The 15,395-nt window shown below is 38.3% G+C and overlaps 1 protein-coding gene across 1 annotated transcript in view; it reads left to right on the forward strand.

The window, feature by feature from the left end:
• The window catches only part of clcn2c (chloride channel 2c), a 194,984-nt gene that overhangs the window by 49,834 nt on the left and 129,755 nt on the right, over nucleotides 1-15,395 (forward strand). The window contains exons 4-6 of the mRNA XM_057838103.1: nucleotides 7,990-8,121; nucleotides 8,281-8,409; nucleotides 10,852-10,985. Coding sequence (XP_057694086.1) covers nucleotides 7,990-8,121; nucleotides 8,281-8,409; nucleotides 10,852-10,985 — 395 coding nt within the window. The remainder of the gene's footprint in view (nucleotides 1-7,989; nucleotides 8,122-8,280; nucleotides 8,410-10,851; nucleotides 10,986-15,395) is intronic.

The following is a 15,395-nucleotide window of genomic DNA, read 5'->3' on the forward strand; positions in this document are numbered from 1 at the left end:
GCTGAACACGGGCTCTTTTGCCAATGACAAATTAAATTGGATGTAGCGATATGCACGTATTTGCCACCGAGAGTAGCTGTCCTAGAAGTGGAAACCACAACTGGGTGGACATGTGGATAAAAGTTGCTGAGACTAGTGGAACTTCCCTAAGCAGCCATTTGCAGAGCCTATTTCTCCTGAAAACGGAACTGGTGAAGGACCTACAGTGGGGAGAACAAGTATTTGATACACTGCCAATGGGTTTTCCCATTGGCAGTGGGTTTTCCCATTGGCAGTGTATCAAATACTTGTTCTCCCCACTGTATACTACTACTGCTCAAAATGTCCTGCCAATAACAATTGAACTGATTGTACCCAATCTGGCCCATGTATGAACCGTGACAACGCACAGGCTTTTGGCATTTATTTGAGTTTGACCAATCAGATTATTCACCCTTCCATTACTGTGATGGTAAATACTTTGGAAAAATGCCACATTAAAATAGGTATTTATTTGACCAGATGATTACAAATACTAGTATTTCATTAGGGGGAAAGTTAAAAATTGCAATGTTATGATATTTAACCACCTCATCTCATGTCTCTAGCTCTAATTTGAAATGTGTAAACCTGTTCACCCCATTACCTCAAATAATCTTTTAGCCCCTATAAAAAATATGTATCTTTCTCATTGTGTTTTCTCTCTGTGTTGACTAAAACTCTCATCCTGGTGCTATAACAGAATGCTCCAAGCTCTAATGGAAAGTAATAAAAAAAACAGTCATTGTCTTTCTTTTGTTTTGTATGCTTGAGTGTGAGAAGGGGATGGAAAGAAAGATAGGCGGATGAATGGTCTTGATTAGGTCTAAACTGCAGCGTGCAGACAGCCATGATGATCAATTCATCTATTGTCGCTGTAGCATAAGAAAAGACTTTCACGACACATGTAAATAAAAATGTATATCAATAATAAGTAAATATTTAGAATGTACGCATTGACTGTGTCCAATATTTGAGATCAAGTGCTGGTAAATCTGTTATACAATGTTGTGAGTCCCTGCCCACATGCCAGTACCACCTTGAATGGACTTCACCAGTAGAATAACAAAGTTCTTTACAACAGAGTTGATATTTAAATTGATTAAGCTTAATACGCATATGAAAGTACATTTCTGTGCACTTGTGCAGAGGACTGCAGTGCGGAAGCGCTGACACTGCAACAGCATAGATGAGGAGTTGGGGTTTAGTGTGTGGGTGGGCTAGCGATTGCGAGAGTATAAGACTTAGAGGGAGCAAAAATAAATGGCTGTATGAATTGAAGGATAGGGAGAAGGAAATGCAAAGCACGAAAGATAGAAAGAGCAATAAAAACAAGAGATGGGGCAGTGGTATGAGGATGGGAACGATAAAATGGATGCAGAAGGAAAAAGAAGATGTTATGAAGATGGAGATTCCTGCCTTTTTGGGCCACCAGGCTTTAATCCAGGAAATGATTTACCTCACAGTTCTGTTTTTTTCTCTCTCCCTCTCTCTCTCTCTCTCTACATTAATCACACAGTGAGAAACATTTTCATCAAGAACTTTGTCTTAAATGTTGTGTGGCTAGTATACGCTGACAAGCATGAATTAGCTAAAAATTGGGAGTGTAAATAGAGTTGATTTATTTTAAGGATAAACACAATTCTTACTCAACACTAGTTAACCTAAAATGTTTTTCTTTTGTCAGATTTCAAAAAGATGACTTTGCATGGAACCCCCCCCACACACACACACACGCACGCACGCACAGACTATTCCATGCAAAAGATAGATGACAAACTTCAACCAGATGATATTTTTATCTATCAAGTTTGTGATTTGATTGCAATCGCTTTTATAAGTCAAACCGCTGTGCAAAAGAGCAGATTTAAAATTGGTGATGGTGTGACATCATACCGTGCCTTATAAGACTTGCCCACTTTTTGCTTTCTACAAAACTAATTGTCACAAAAGTTTGTAACATTTTCTCACTAACACACCCATTTGCCGAGGGCCAATCAGCACGAGGAGTTAATATACACATTTACTAAGTAAGTAAACAAGGATTCACTTGCACATATTCTATTGATTGTCTGACCTTTACAACTATAGTACTGCGATTGGCTGGCAACCAATTTAGGGTGTAATCCGCCTACTGCCCATAGTTAGCCGGGATAGGCTCCAGCACCTCTGCGACCCTCGTGAGGAAAATGAAAATGAATGAATTAATACAGCAACAGTATATAGAAGTCATCTGCCCTATTATGACTCCTGTTAATATTGATCCATTTTGCTAATGTCACCCAGCATAGGACCTTTTAGCCATGTCATTTTTTATCTTTACATTACACTTAGGAATGAAAGTTTCATGACAGATGTAATGTAATTCTATCCATAAGCAAGGATATATAAAGTTCATGACAGATATAATTTAATTCTATCCATAAGCAAGGATATATAAAACTTCCAATATTCTGCTCTTTGTTTGCAACCAATTATTTGTATTCATTCTAAAGTTAATGAATTCTTGTCGAAGACCCGCCAATTGAACCCCCCCCCCCTCCAAACGCACACACACACACACACAAAACCTCTTCGAGATTACCACGGAGATTGAATGTCTGAAATTCCAAAGGTAACAGGGATAAAATGTATTTTTTTGTGTTTTTCCAAGGAGGGCAGGTCATGTTTTTTGATGCAAATATACTGTATAATTTTAATGCGGTACATCACTGTGCGCTAGGTTTCGAGGTTTTACGGTTTTTCCTCGATTGTTTAAACACATTTTTTGACACAACGGCCACAGCATGTCATTCATGTATGAACCTTCGCCATCAGTTCTGCTAAATTAGAGACAATTCCTGCTTTACACTCAAATGGCAGTTGTAAAGGACACTTTTTTTCAAAACACTACACGGAATTCGCTGCAATTAGTCTAATTTTCATGAGAATGTCTTTTCACAGGGAACACACTGTCAGTCAAAATTCTAAACTGACCTGCCCTACTATAGCACAATGACACATCACATGGGCAAACACCAGTCACACAATTTTGCAGTTACCAGTCAGAGGTTTATCATACTTTGTCAAAGAACACAGCTGAGCTCTTTTGTTTCGGAACAATGGATGCCAACATTCTAAACCGAGTCAGAGGCAAAAGAATGACAGTAAGAAGAGGATGGGGAATCCGCTGTGTGGATACTAACAATCGCCATAATAATATTGGAATAAGTTGGATCACACAATAGTTTACCGTGAAGATCTGCAAACATTTTTTGACATCAAACATTCTCCTTCACCATCACTAGAGCAGGAGAGAGCTAGCTGTCACTAGCCAATTCGACACATGTGAGCTACTTCTCTCATCTCATTTTTGATGTACATTTTGCTTTTGCTGCTCGTTTTGTGAAATATCGAAAGGGCTATCCTTGTCATTAATATTACGTTCGGGTTATAATTTGGAAGGGCAGAACCAGCAACATGTTTATGTCCGACAGCGAGCCCATGTGACGTCACCGCGCTGCAACGTCAACAACAATAATGGCAACCTACTGGTTAATTTTTTGTCTTAAAATTTTACAAATTTTATTAAAACGAAAACATAAAGAGGGGTTTTAATATCAAATTATTGTAACTCGTACTAACATTTATCTTTGAAGAACTACATGTCTTTTTATCCAAGGTTCCCTTTAAATCGAAACCAGCTGCAAACAGTAAATTAAGGATGTGCTTTAAACCGCTATAAAACATTTGGACAACGTGATTCCATTTCTTTTATCTAAAACAATTGGTGCATGTCCAAACAGTTCAATAAATCACAATTTGCAAAATTATTAGAAAAATATTAACGAAGGTGGAGCATAAATCGAAGTTCCATCATCAAAGTAGAAAGCACGTAGTTCGATATTCTGTATGTATTCAACGTACAATTAGTGTTGTTGTGAGGCACATCGAGTGGTCTTCCCTTGCCTAACAGCGTGTTCCACCTGTAAACAAACAAACAAAAAACTTGTAACATTTGCATTTATGCATTTACATAATTGTGCCATCCTACATGTAGTGATTAGCAACAGGCTAGCAGCAGATAGCATGTGTTGCTGCCACAGCAGTACAGTAGTTGTAGTAAATAATATTAAACATCATCATAATTACAATAAACATCGTAATAACAATACCAAAGACAACAAGGTCATTTCATGCGCAAGATTTTAGCATTAGTATTTTTTGAGCACCACACACATGAAAATGCAGGGATAGGAAGAACATACCATCCATTACAAAGCGGCAACATGGCTACATAAACAGCCGGTCTTTGTGGTGGCACAGGCTTGGTTCCACATCTGCCTTCATGAAAATGTTGTCCTCCTATGTCGTGATGATGGCAGATGGATGCAGTATTTCTAAATTGTCTTTTTGTAGGGATTTTGATGAGTAATGTTCCTCCAGCTCCACTTTTGTTTTGGATAGAGAAAGTGTAAGTCGTGAGCAGAAATGCGGAAGTACCTCAGAGTACAGAGTACAGTAAACTCTTCCCTTGTTTTGTCTGAAGACAAATGTATGTGCAACTTTGTGTGGGTTGAGATTTCCATGTGTAGATTGCTTCTGTGAAAAACATTAAAGTATTTATTTTTTTTTTACCGTGCAGGCTATTTGTGTGATCTAAGTATAGCAATATTCTAGAAGTGATGTTTTCCATTCATCATACAGTGGTTTACCCAGAGCATATCAGTGTTCAACTGGTTCTTATAAATTATATTAATATTCCTATTCATATGATGGCTTGTATGCCATTCGGAAAAAAAAAATCCTTTTGAGAAGAAGTAATTGTCTTGAATGTGAAGTCTCATTTTCTAGGAGAAAGGGTCTTGACAATTGTGTTTTTGGATTTGTCTGTATGGTTCTGAGAAGAGAAAACCTTTATTGGCCACGGACAAACATGATCAGGTTTTTTATACAAAATCAAATATATCCACTGAAAATATTTATACAATGAAAAAACATCCATAGATTTTGTCTTCATTGTTAATCATGTATTAAATTGATTTTAGTCAAAGCAGTGTAGACCATATGATTCTCTTTCTAATGAATTGAACATGTGAAGCAACTTGCAATGCAATGGGGTGGAAAAAGTGCCGAAAGCTGCAGCCCGGTGATGAGAAAGAGATGAAAAGTCTAAGATTGAATGTAGAAAGGCAGAAGGGTGTTTGGGATAATCAAATAGAGAGGGGCAAAGGGAGATCAACAGGTAATAAGAGATTAGAAGGAAGCATGATGCTTATTGCATGTCCCCAAGAATAAAGACAGCAATTTGTCTGCAGGTTGGAGTGTGCATGGTGGTGTGTATGTGTACAGAAACCCATGTCAGATATAGCCAGCATGATGACATGAAAAAGTACATTTCCAAAAAAAAAAAAAAAAGATAAAACATTTATGTGCATCTTCAATTTTAGAAAGAAAAATAGATCCTGCTTACACATACGGTTTCATAGAAACGTCAGACAGTTTGTTCATTATAGTCCTCCTTATATGGATGTAATTTAGGGTTTAGTGTCTTGCAAAACACTTCAACAGTGGGCAGTCATAGCTGGGATAGACCGATGACCTTTCGGTTACTGGACCACATGACCTACCAAGTACTCAGAGGCCTTTGCATAGCGATGTTAATTTCTGTTGCAAATCTTGAGGTATACACATGATGCACATATGGAGTACCTCTGAAATCTGTCTCTTTTCAATACACAAGAAAGAGAATCTTCTGTTACACTTTTATAAATCTGAGTTTAAGGATGGCAAAATAGTAAAATAAAACAGAATTTTCCTGCACCTTGTCAAAGAAAAACTTGTAGATTGAGACAATTTCCGGCGTATATACAGTATCTTCACCATAATCAAATGTTTTTAGGAACAAGAAACTGCTTCGGTTTTGAATTACATTTAATTATTTTAGCTTACGATTTTGGGGGGATGAAAAGCCAATTGTGGAAGTGTTCAAACCTTTTTTAGCCCACAGGAAATCTAAGTTCTTTTAAAGTTCAAGCATGGAGCAACTGCCAAATTACTGTACAAGTCTAGTGTCAGTTATTAGGCTGAATTGTATACATTAGCCAAAAAATGCATATGTGTTATTCATTGGATCAACAAAAAGAGCATAACCTTCATTCAGAGGTAATCCACCCATTTTGCTGCAGTGATCAAAGAAGACTGTAAATCTGTTGTTTTTAATTTTAGGCTGATGATTTTGAATTTTTAAATGGCCAAATCCTGTTCAACATTCGATCCTGCTGAAAAAGACCTACGAAATTAAATAGTGTTTCAGCATTCATGTTTGACAAAGCTGACAGTCACACTCTGCTAGACGGCAGCTGCTACACCCACTAAGATTTTGAACAAATCCCTATTAACCTGCTCGTCTTATGTGACTTGCAGACACTTGGGCACGGCTTGTTCTTTGCAGTAGCTTGTTCAGTGCCACTGAACTTGATTTGCAGAATCAATGTCAAATGAACTATTCAGTTTCTAAACAAACATATCACGTAATACTTGCAAATGTGTAATTAAAGTTGCTTGCGCATGTGCTCCTGAAACGTTGAAACTGTGAGTCTATTTCCTAACCCAAACACTCAAACCCACTGTAACGTCAAGCCATCAATATGAGGCAAGGGGTCAACAGTTTATTTAATTCTAAACTATTAAAATATGAATGACGTAATAAAAAAAGGCTACATCAAACCAGTGATCGACATCACCTAACTTTTACATTCTTCTATCGTGGTCTTATCCTGGCTTGCACCACAACCTTTTTCAAATACTGTATAATTAACCAACTCTCTCTCTGTACGTACTACAAAGAGTTAATGCATGTGACCATCACACATTAGAGACCTACTGCTCAAAACACTATTTTCGCATGTATGTTGAGTAAAGTGGTATAATTTTGCGCCCTATGTCAATGGTGCTTTGAAACAGTTGGGGCGGCAAGCCTCCTTTCAGGTGAATGTCCCCGATGCCGAATCTTATTTCGTCTGTAAATGAATTAGAAACACTTTCAGCCCCTCTGCACAAGGAACTTTAGCTTTCTTACTGTTGTGTGATGTTCCGCAAAAAAATATATATAAATAAATAATCAACTTTAATTTTGGGGGGAAGAAAAGTAAATAGTCAAAGACTATATACATTATTATTCAAAATGTTTAGGGTCACTTAGACAACTTTTTGTTTTCCATGAAAAGTCAAAAAGTTGAAAAACTTTTTTTCATCTAGTTGCAAAATGAACGGACAAGCCATTGACAAGGTTAGAAATAAAGTTTTTTTTTTTTTTAAATTTGAAATATTTTTGTTTCCTTCAAACTTCGTCAAATAATGCTATTTTTTGAGCAATTACAGCATTGTAGAACTTTGGCATTCTAGTTACTTATTGAGGTCATCTGGAGAAATTTCACTCCACACTTCCAGAAGTCCTTCTCCAGAAGTCCTTCTCATAAATTGAATTGGTTGATAGGTACGTCTTACGTACAATATACAATCAAGCTGCTCCCACAACAGTTCAATGGGGCTGAGATCTGGTGACTGAGCTGTCCATTGCACTACAGAGAGAATACCAACTGCCTCCTCCTTAAATACTTCTTACATAATTTGGAGGTGTGCTTTGGGTCATGTCCTGCAATGGGGTGAAATAGGCTCTAATCAAGCATTGCAAAATGGTGATAGCCTTCCTTATTCAAAATTCCTTCTACTTTGAATCTTGAAGAGCAGCCTGAAGAGTCAAGCATAGTGGAGGGAATGTGATCGTTTGGGTTTGCCTTGGTGCTGGTAAAGTGGGAGATTTGTGCAGGTTACAAGGTTTTTTTTTTTTTTTTTTGGGGGGGGGGGGGGCGGTTGAACAGATATGTGATATGTGAATACTTTTCATAAGTATTTCAGTTTTGTATTTTTGATGTATGTGATGTTTGAACACAAGCATTCTGTCATTCTGTTTTCTTGTCTTGCATGTAGTTTGCACTGTTCGCTGCCAGAAATTCCTGATCTCACGGGTTGGAGAGGACTGGATTTTCCTTATTCTTCTGGGGCTCCTCATGGCATTGGTCAGTTGGGTGGTGGATTTCTGTATTGCCATTTGTCTTCAAGGTGAGCCTTCATGAATGGTTAGACATTAGGAGAAATAGTGAAGGTCCATGTAAAGAAACCTATCATAATGTCATCATCCTTTATATTACCATCATGAATCTTCTTAATGTTATAATATTGTTCTTAATCCTGGTGTCGGGTAAATTTGTTTTTCCACAGCACAGAAGTGGATGTATGGTGGCCTGGACAGTAATGTTTTCTTGCAGTATCTGGCCTGGGTCACATACCCAGTAGTCCTCATCACGTTCTCAGCAGGCTTCACGCAGATTCTTGCTCCACAGGCTGTCGGTACGTTTAACACCAACAACAACAACAACAACAAAAATAGAATAAACTTAAATGCACTTTTCTATTACCGGTAAACATTTAAACTATATAGTTGATTTTTCATTGATATTTTAGCTGTTAGTTTAGCAAATACTATAATTTTACAGTGTTTACCATTGTGGAATGACAATTTTAAGGCATTACAATATTGACCTCAACATTCTCTTCGGCGTCACTTTATTAGGCATCATCTATGACAGAGAACTGAATAGTTCTCCAATCACATACTGTTAGCACTGCCTGGCTCACTTACCTTGTCCTATTTTGTCTTGTCCTCTTTCCTACTTGATGAAGGGATGCAAGGGTGTTGTGCTTCCTTCCTAACTTGCACACTGTAAATAATAAAAGTTCCAATACAGTATGTTATGTTAATTTGAGATGTTAAAGGGACACTTTGGTGGAAGTCAACATTAATAAATTAGTAAAGTACAGTATTCAAAGTACTCAACCCAAAATATGATTTAAATGTACCTTATTAAAGTGGCTGCAATTTTTTACCATACATACGTAGTATGTTTAGTATATTACTGTATATCATATACAGTAGTATGAAAAAGTATTTGAACCTTTTGGAATTTCTTACATTTTTGCATAAAATCACCATCAAATGTGATTTGATCTTTGTCAAAATCACATGGATGAAAATACAGCGTCTGCTTTAACTAAAACCATCCAAACATTTACAGGTTTTCATATTTTAAGGAGGATAGCATGCAAACAATGACATAAGGGGGGAAAATAAGTAAGTGAACCTTCTGCCTAAGGAGACTTAAAGAGCAATTGAAACCTATTTTTATTAAACATTTTAAGTCAGGTTTGTGCCCAATCAATGATTAGTGGTTAAAAGCGGCCCTGCTCACTATAAAACACACACCTGGTAAGAAATGTCTTGGTGAAAAGCATTCTCTAAAGTGTATCATGGTTTGGGCAAAAGAGCTGTCTGAAGACCTGCGATCAAAGATTGTTGATTTGGAAGCTGGGAAAGGATACAAAACATCTCTAAAACTCTGACTGCCGATTGACGAACATTCAGACAAGTTTTCTACGAATGGAGGGAATTTGGAACGGTTGCTTCTCTCCCAAGGAATGGCCGTCCACCAAAGATGACAGAGAGTTCAGTGCAGAATACTCAGAGAGGTAAAAAACAACCATTGAGTGTCTGCTAAAGACTTACAGAAATCACTGGTACAGTCCAATATCTCTGTGCACACGTCAACAATATGTAAAACTATGGCCAAGAATAGTGTTCATGGGAGGATTCCACAGAGGAAGCCACTGCTGTCTAAAAAAAACAAAACATTGTTGCTCGTTTAATGTTGGCAAAAAGGTACCTGAATACTTCACAGAAGTTTTGGAAAAATATTTTGTGGACTGATGAAACCAAAGTTGAATTGAGTAACACACAACGTCATGTGTGGAGGAAAAATGGAACAGCTCACCAACATCAACACCTCATCCCCACCGTGAAGCATGGTGGAGGGAGCATTATGATTTGGGGCTGTTTTGTTACCTCGGGGCCTGGACAACTTGCAGTCATTAATGGAAGAATGAATTCAAAAGTTTATCAGGATGTTTTGCAGGAAAACCTGAAGCAGTCTGTCAGACATTTGAAGCTAAAAAGAGGATGTGTTCTGCAAAAAGACAATGATCTAAAACACAGAAGTAAATCAACTTCAGAATGGTTTCAGAAGAAGAAAAAATACACACTCTGGAGTGGTGAAGTCCAGAAATGAACCCCATTGAGATGCTGTGGCATGACTTAACACCAGCGAGTAATGCCAGAAATCCAAGGAATCTCACTGAACTACAGCAGTTTTATAGAGAAGAAAGGGCCAAGATTAGTCCTGATCGATGTGCCAGACTGATCTGCAGCTAGGAAGGAAATGTCTGGCTGAAGTTATTGCTGCCAAAGGGGGGGGCACAAAATATTGAATGTGATGGTTCACTCACTTATTTTCCCCCCATCTTTCATCGTTTGCATACTATCCTCATTAAAATATGAAAACCTATAAATGTTAGGGTGGTGTCGGTTAAAGCAGACAGTTTTTTTCATCTGTGTGATTATGACAACGATCAGATCACATTTGACGGTGATTTTATGCAGAAATTTGAGATATTCCGAAAGGTTCGGATACTTTTTCATACCACTGTATATAGTATGTTATATTTAGGATATATATATTTTTTGATTATTATTATTATTTTTCTCAGTGTATACAATAAAATCCATTGCTAAACAAATTCATTGGATCTCATGCCTGAAAAGCATTTATGTTTTTGGAAACTCAAGCTTTTTGATGTCTTGTCATTTCAAGCCTAAATAATAATTTCAAAACTGAATTATTTTAATCAAACTTGAGGTTTCTTTCAGATATTCATTTTAAAATTATCTCCTTCTTTCAGGCTCAGGTATTCCAGAGATGAAGACCATCTTGCGAGGAGTGGTGCTGAAGGAATACCTCACCTTCAAAACCTTCGTGGCCAAAGTCATTGGCCTTACCTGTGCCTTAGGTAGTGGAATGCCGCTGGGGAAGGAGGTAATGCTTTTATGCCAGGCTTTACTACTAAACCAGTTGAGTAACTACTGTTTGGGTCAAGTCTAATCATTACTTTATATATTTAAATTTATATTGGGTAAAGTGGAAACAATGGAAGAGCATTTATTGTTGGAGTGAATCTATACAGAACTATTCCATTCTGCCATGTGGGGAAAAAAATCTGAGCATATCTGTTTTAGGGTCAGCATTCACATACAGATTGTGGACGCTGACAAACGATGCTACTCCTTCAGAACAACTGTCTTATATTCATCATTTTTTCTGCAGTGTGGTAACTGCACAACCTACTAGTTGTTCACACGAGAGTTTTGGAGTCATTTAATTGATTTAGAATTTGGAAGTCAACACCAAACAGTGACGAGTAAAAGTGAATGAATCTCTCATATAACTCAGAGGATTAGAGCGATAGGGCAGTTTCCAGAGGTGTTGAACGTCTTCTTTAACATACTAAACATGTGTCAATCTGCACCAATGTTTGTTTTGTAGACACTTGCAGTGCATCACTAAAGTTAGTACATCTCTCGCATTTCTGCAGATATTTATATCTTTTCATGGGACAACACTGACAAAATGACACTTTGACACAATGAAAAGTAGTCTGTGTGCAGCTTTTATAAAAGAGTTACTGTATTTTTTGTATTTTTTAGTTTGGCTGGGGGTGCGACTTATACTCTGGAGTGACTTAGGTGTGAAATTATTAACACATTATAATATCATTTCACATGTTATTTTGGTGTTTTGGAGTGACACTGATGTTTTGGTAAACTTGTTAGCATGTTCTTTATGCTATAGTTATCCGAATAACTCTTATTAGCTATGTTACGTTAACATACCGGCCACGTTCACATTTCGTTGTTCATGCATCGTGTAGCATTATCATACTGTACACTTATTTAGCATGTAGTTCGCTATTGTATTTTTATTTTTAATTTGCATTTCAAGATGACATATCTGTTCTCTGTGTTGGATTTTATCAAGTAAGTTTCCCCCAAAAATGTGACTTATACTCTGGTGCGACTTATAGTCCGAAAAATACGGTAATTTATTTTCCCCCAAAATAACTCAAAATATAGACATTAATATATAAACTGGCAGCAAAAGTGAGTAAACCCGTTAGAAACTACTTCCCCAAATGTCCAAATTGAGTACTGCTTGTCATTTTCCCTCCAAAATTTCATGTGACTCGTTAGTGTTTCTAGGTCCAGGTGAGCATAGGGAGCAGGTGTGTTCAAATTTGTAGTGCAGCGCTCACACTCTCTCATACTGGTGACTGAAAGTTCCAACATGGCACCACATGGCAAAGAACTCTCTGAGGATCTTAAAAGACGTATTGTTGCGCTACATGAAGATGGCCAAGGCTACAAGAAGATTGCCAACACCCAGAAACTGAGCTGCAGCACGGTGTCTAAGATCATCCAGTGTTTTAAAAGAGCAGGGTCCACTCAGAACAGGCCTCGGGTTGGTCGTCCAAAGAAGCTGAGCACATATGCTGCGTGTCACATCCAAATGCTTTCTTTGAAAGATCGTCGCAGGAGTGTTGTCAGCATTGCTGTGGAGATTGAAGAGGTGGGGGGTCAGCCTGTTAGTGCTCAAACCATACGCCACACTCTACATCAAATTGGTGTGCATGGCTGTCACCCCAGGAGGAAGCCTCTTCTGAAGACGGTACACATGAAAGCCCGCAAACAGTTTGCTGAAGACATGTCAACAAAGCACATGGATTACTGGAACCATGTCCTATGGTCTGATGAGACGAAGATTAATTTGTTTGGTTCCGATGGTCTCAAGCATGTGTGGCGGCGACCAGGTGAGGAGTACAAAGATAAGTGTGTCATGCCTACAGTCAAGCATGGTGGTGGGAATGTCATGGTCTGGGGCTGCATGAGTTCTGCAGGGGTTGGAGAGTTGCATTCCATTGAGGGAAACATGAACTCCAACATGTACTATGAAATACTGCAGCAGAGCATGATCCCCTCCCTCCAGAAACTGGGTCGCAGGGCAGTGTTCCAGCATGAGAATGACCCCAAACCCATCTCCAAGATGACCACTGCTTTACTGAAGAGGCTGAGGGTAAAGGTGATGGACTGGCCAAACATGTCTCCAGACTTGAACCCGATAGAACATCTTTGGGGGATCCGCAAGCGGAAGGTGGAGGTGTGCAAAGTCTCAAATATCCGGCAGCTCTGCAACGTCGTCATGAAGGAGTGGAAGAGCATTCCAGTGGCAACCCATAAAACTCTGGTCAACCCAATGCCCAGGAGAGTGAAGGCAGTTCTGGATAAAAGTGGTGGACACACAAAATATTGACAGTTGACATGATGGATGTTAATATTGACAACTTTCACTAAGGGGTGTACTCCCTTTTGCTGCCAGGGGTTTAGATATTAATGGCTATATTTTGAGTTATTTTGAGGGGAAAATAATTTAACTTTGTTATATACTCTGCACATACTACTTTTCATTGTGTCAAAGTGTCATTTTGTCAGTGCTGTCCCATGACAAGATATACTTAAATACAGTGGTACCTCTACATACGAATTTAATTCGTTCCAGGACCTTGTTTGTAAGTCGAAATGGTCGTATGTCGAGCAGGATTTCCCCATAGGAATACATTATAATTCCATTAATTCGTTCCAAAGCCTAAAAACATACACTAAATTCTTAATAAATACTGCTGGCACTGTTACAAATGGCAATTAAACATAGAAAAACAAATAAGTTATAAATAAATAAGTCAGAATAATATAATAATAAGAAGAATAATTAATAATTATTCCTGTAAATAATGTAACGAATTGGATTCTAATATGGCGGACACTTTTTACTGTCCCTGAACGCACCGCGAAGCTGACGTCACGGTGAGATAGGTCGGTGCGGTAGAGATAATACTTTCGTTTTCTTGAGAGCAGTCAACTGCTTAAGACAATGGGCGTTTTGTGTTGGATAAGTTCTTAAATAAATGATAAAAACGTGACGAAGCTGGCGATTTCCTTGGCAATGTTACCACAATAATAATTGTCACCTTAACTTATAAATAGTGGCGAACGGTGGTCGGAAGAGGACCATGGAGCTGTATTGTTGAGCCAGTTCAGGGACGCGCACACCAAGCTCATATTTTTCTATAACTTGCATCTTCATTTCAAAGGTAAGCATCACTTTTTTCCTTGTTTCTCCAACTGTATCAACTTTTTTTGAAAACTGTGTTGATTTCTCACACAAGAAAATCCACCGTGCGTTCGTTTGCAGTGCGGTCATGTCGTCGTATTTCGAGCAACTCGTCGGATGTAGAAACAAATGGCGGCTCAAATTTTACGTCGGATGTCGAAAAGATCGTGTGTCGAAGTGATCGTATGTAGAGGTACCACTGTATCTGCAGAAATGCGAGGGGTGTACTCACTATTGTGATACACTCTAACATCAAAGGCGAACAATTGCCACCAAGTTTGGAAGAAAATGACATTCTAACATTGCCTGGGGACCTTGACAGCGCACAATTATCAACAGACATAAATATTATGAAATATTGTATATGTATATTATACAGTCATGTGAAAAAATTAGGACACCCCATTAATTATTCAGTTCTTTACTTAGAAATGTTCACATATGAATGTCTGATCTTATTTTTCTTTATCTCTGAAAAAGAAAGTGATCAACAAAAATGCATATTCTAACTGATGAAAAGGTTAGGACACCCGACCACCTAATACAGTAGCTAGTGTTACCCCCCTTTGGCTGAAATAACGTCAGTAAGACGATTTTTGTAGCCATCTACCAGTCTTTGACATCCGTCTAAAGAAAGTTTGCCTCACTCCTCAATGCAGAATACTTTCAGCTGTGAGATGTTTGAGGGGTTTCTTGCCTGTACAAACCATTTCAAGTCACCACACAACATCTCAATGGCATTAAGGTCTGCCCTTTGACTTGGCCATTCCAGAACTCATTTCTTCCTTTTCAGCCAGTCTTTGGTGGATTTCCTGGTATGTTTTGGGTCATTGTCATGTTACAAGGTCCAGGTTCGCTTCAGCTTTAATTTTTTTTCACAGATAATCTCACACGATAGAATTCATGGTGGATTATATGATGGTGCGCTGGCTAGGTCCTGCTGCAGCAAAGCATCCCCAAACCATGACACTTCCCCCTCCATGCCTCACAGTTGGTATGAGGTTCTATTTTGGAATGATGTATTGGGTTTACACCAAACATGTCCTCTGTTCTGGTGTCCAAATAATTCCATTTTTAGACTCATCTGTCCAAAGAACATTATTCCAGAAGTCCTGGTCTTTGTCTTCCTCAGTCTTCAGTCTGGTCTTCATGTTCTTCTTGCAGAGCAAAGGTTTTCTCCTTGCACACCTCCCATGAAGGTTATACTTGTGAAGTCTCTTTCTG

Source organism: Corythoichthys intestinalis, chromosome 6 (assembly GCF_030265065.1).
Source record: "Corythoichthys intestinalis isolate RoL2023-P3 chromosome 6, ASM3026506v1, whole genome shotgun sequence".
NCBI classification, from domain to species: domain Eukaryota; kingdom Metazoa; phylum Chordata; class Actinopteri; order Syngnathiformes; family Syngnathidae; genus Corythoichthys; species Corythoichthys intestinalis.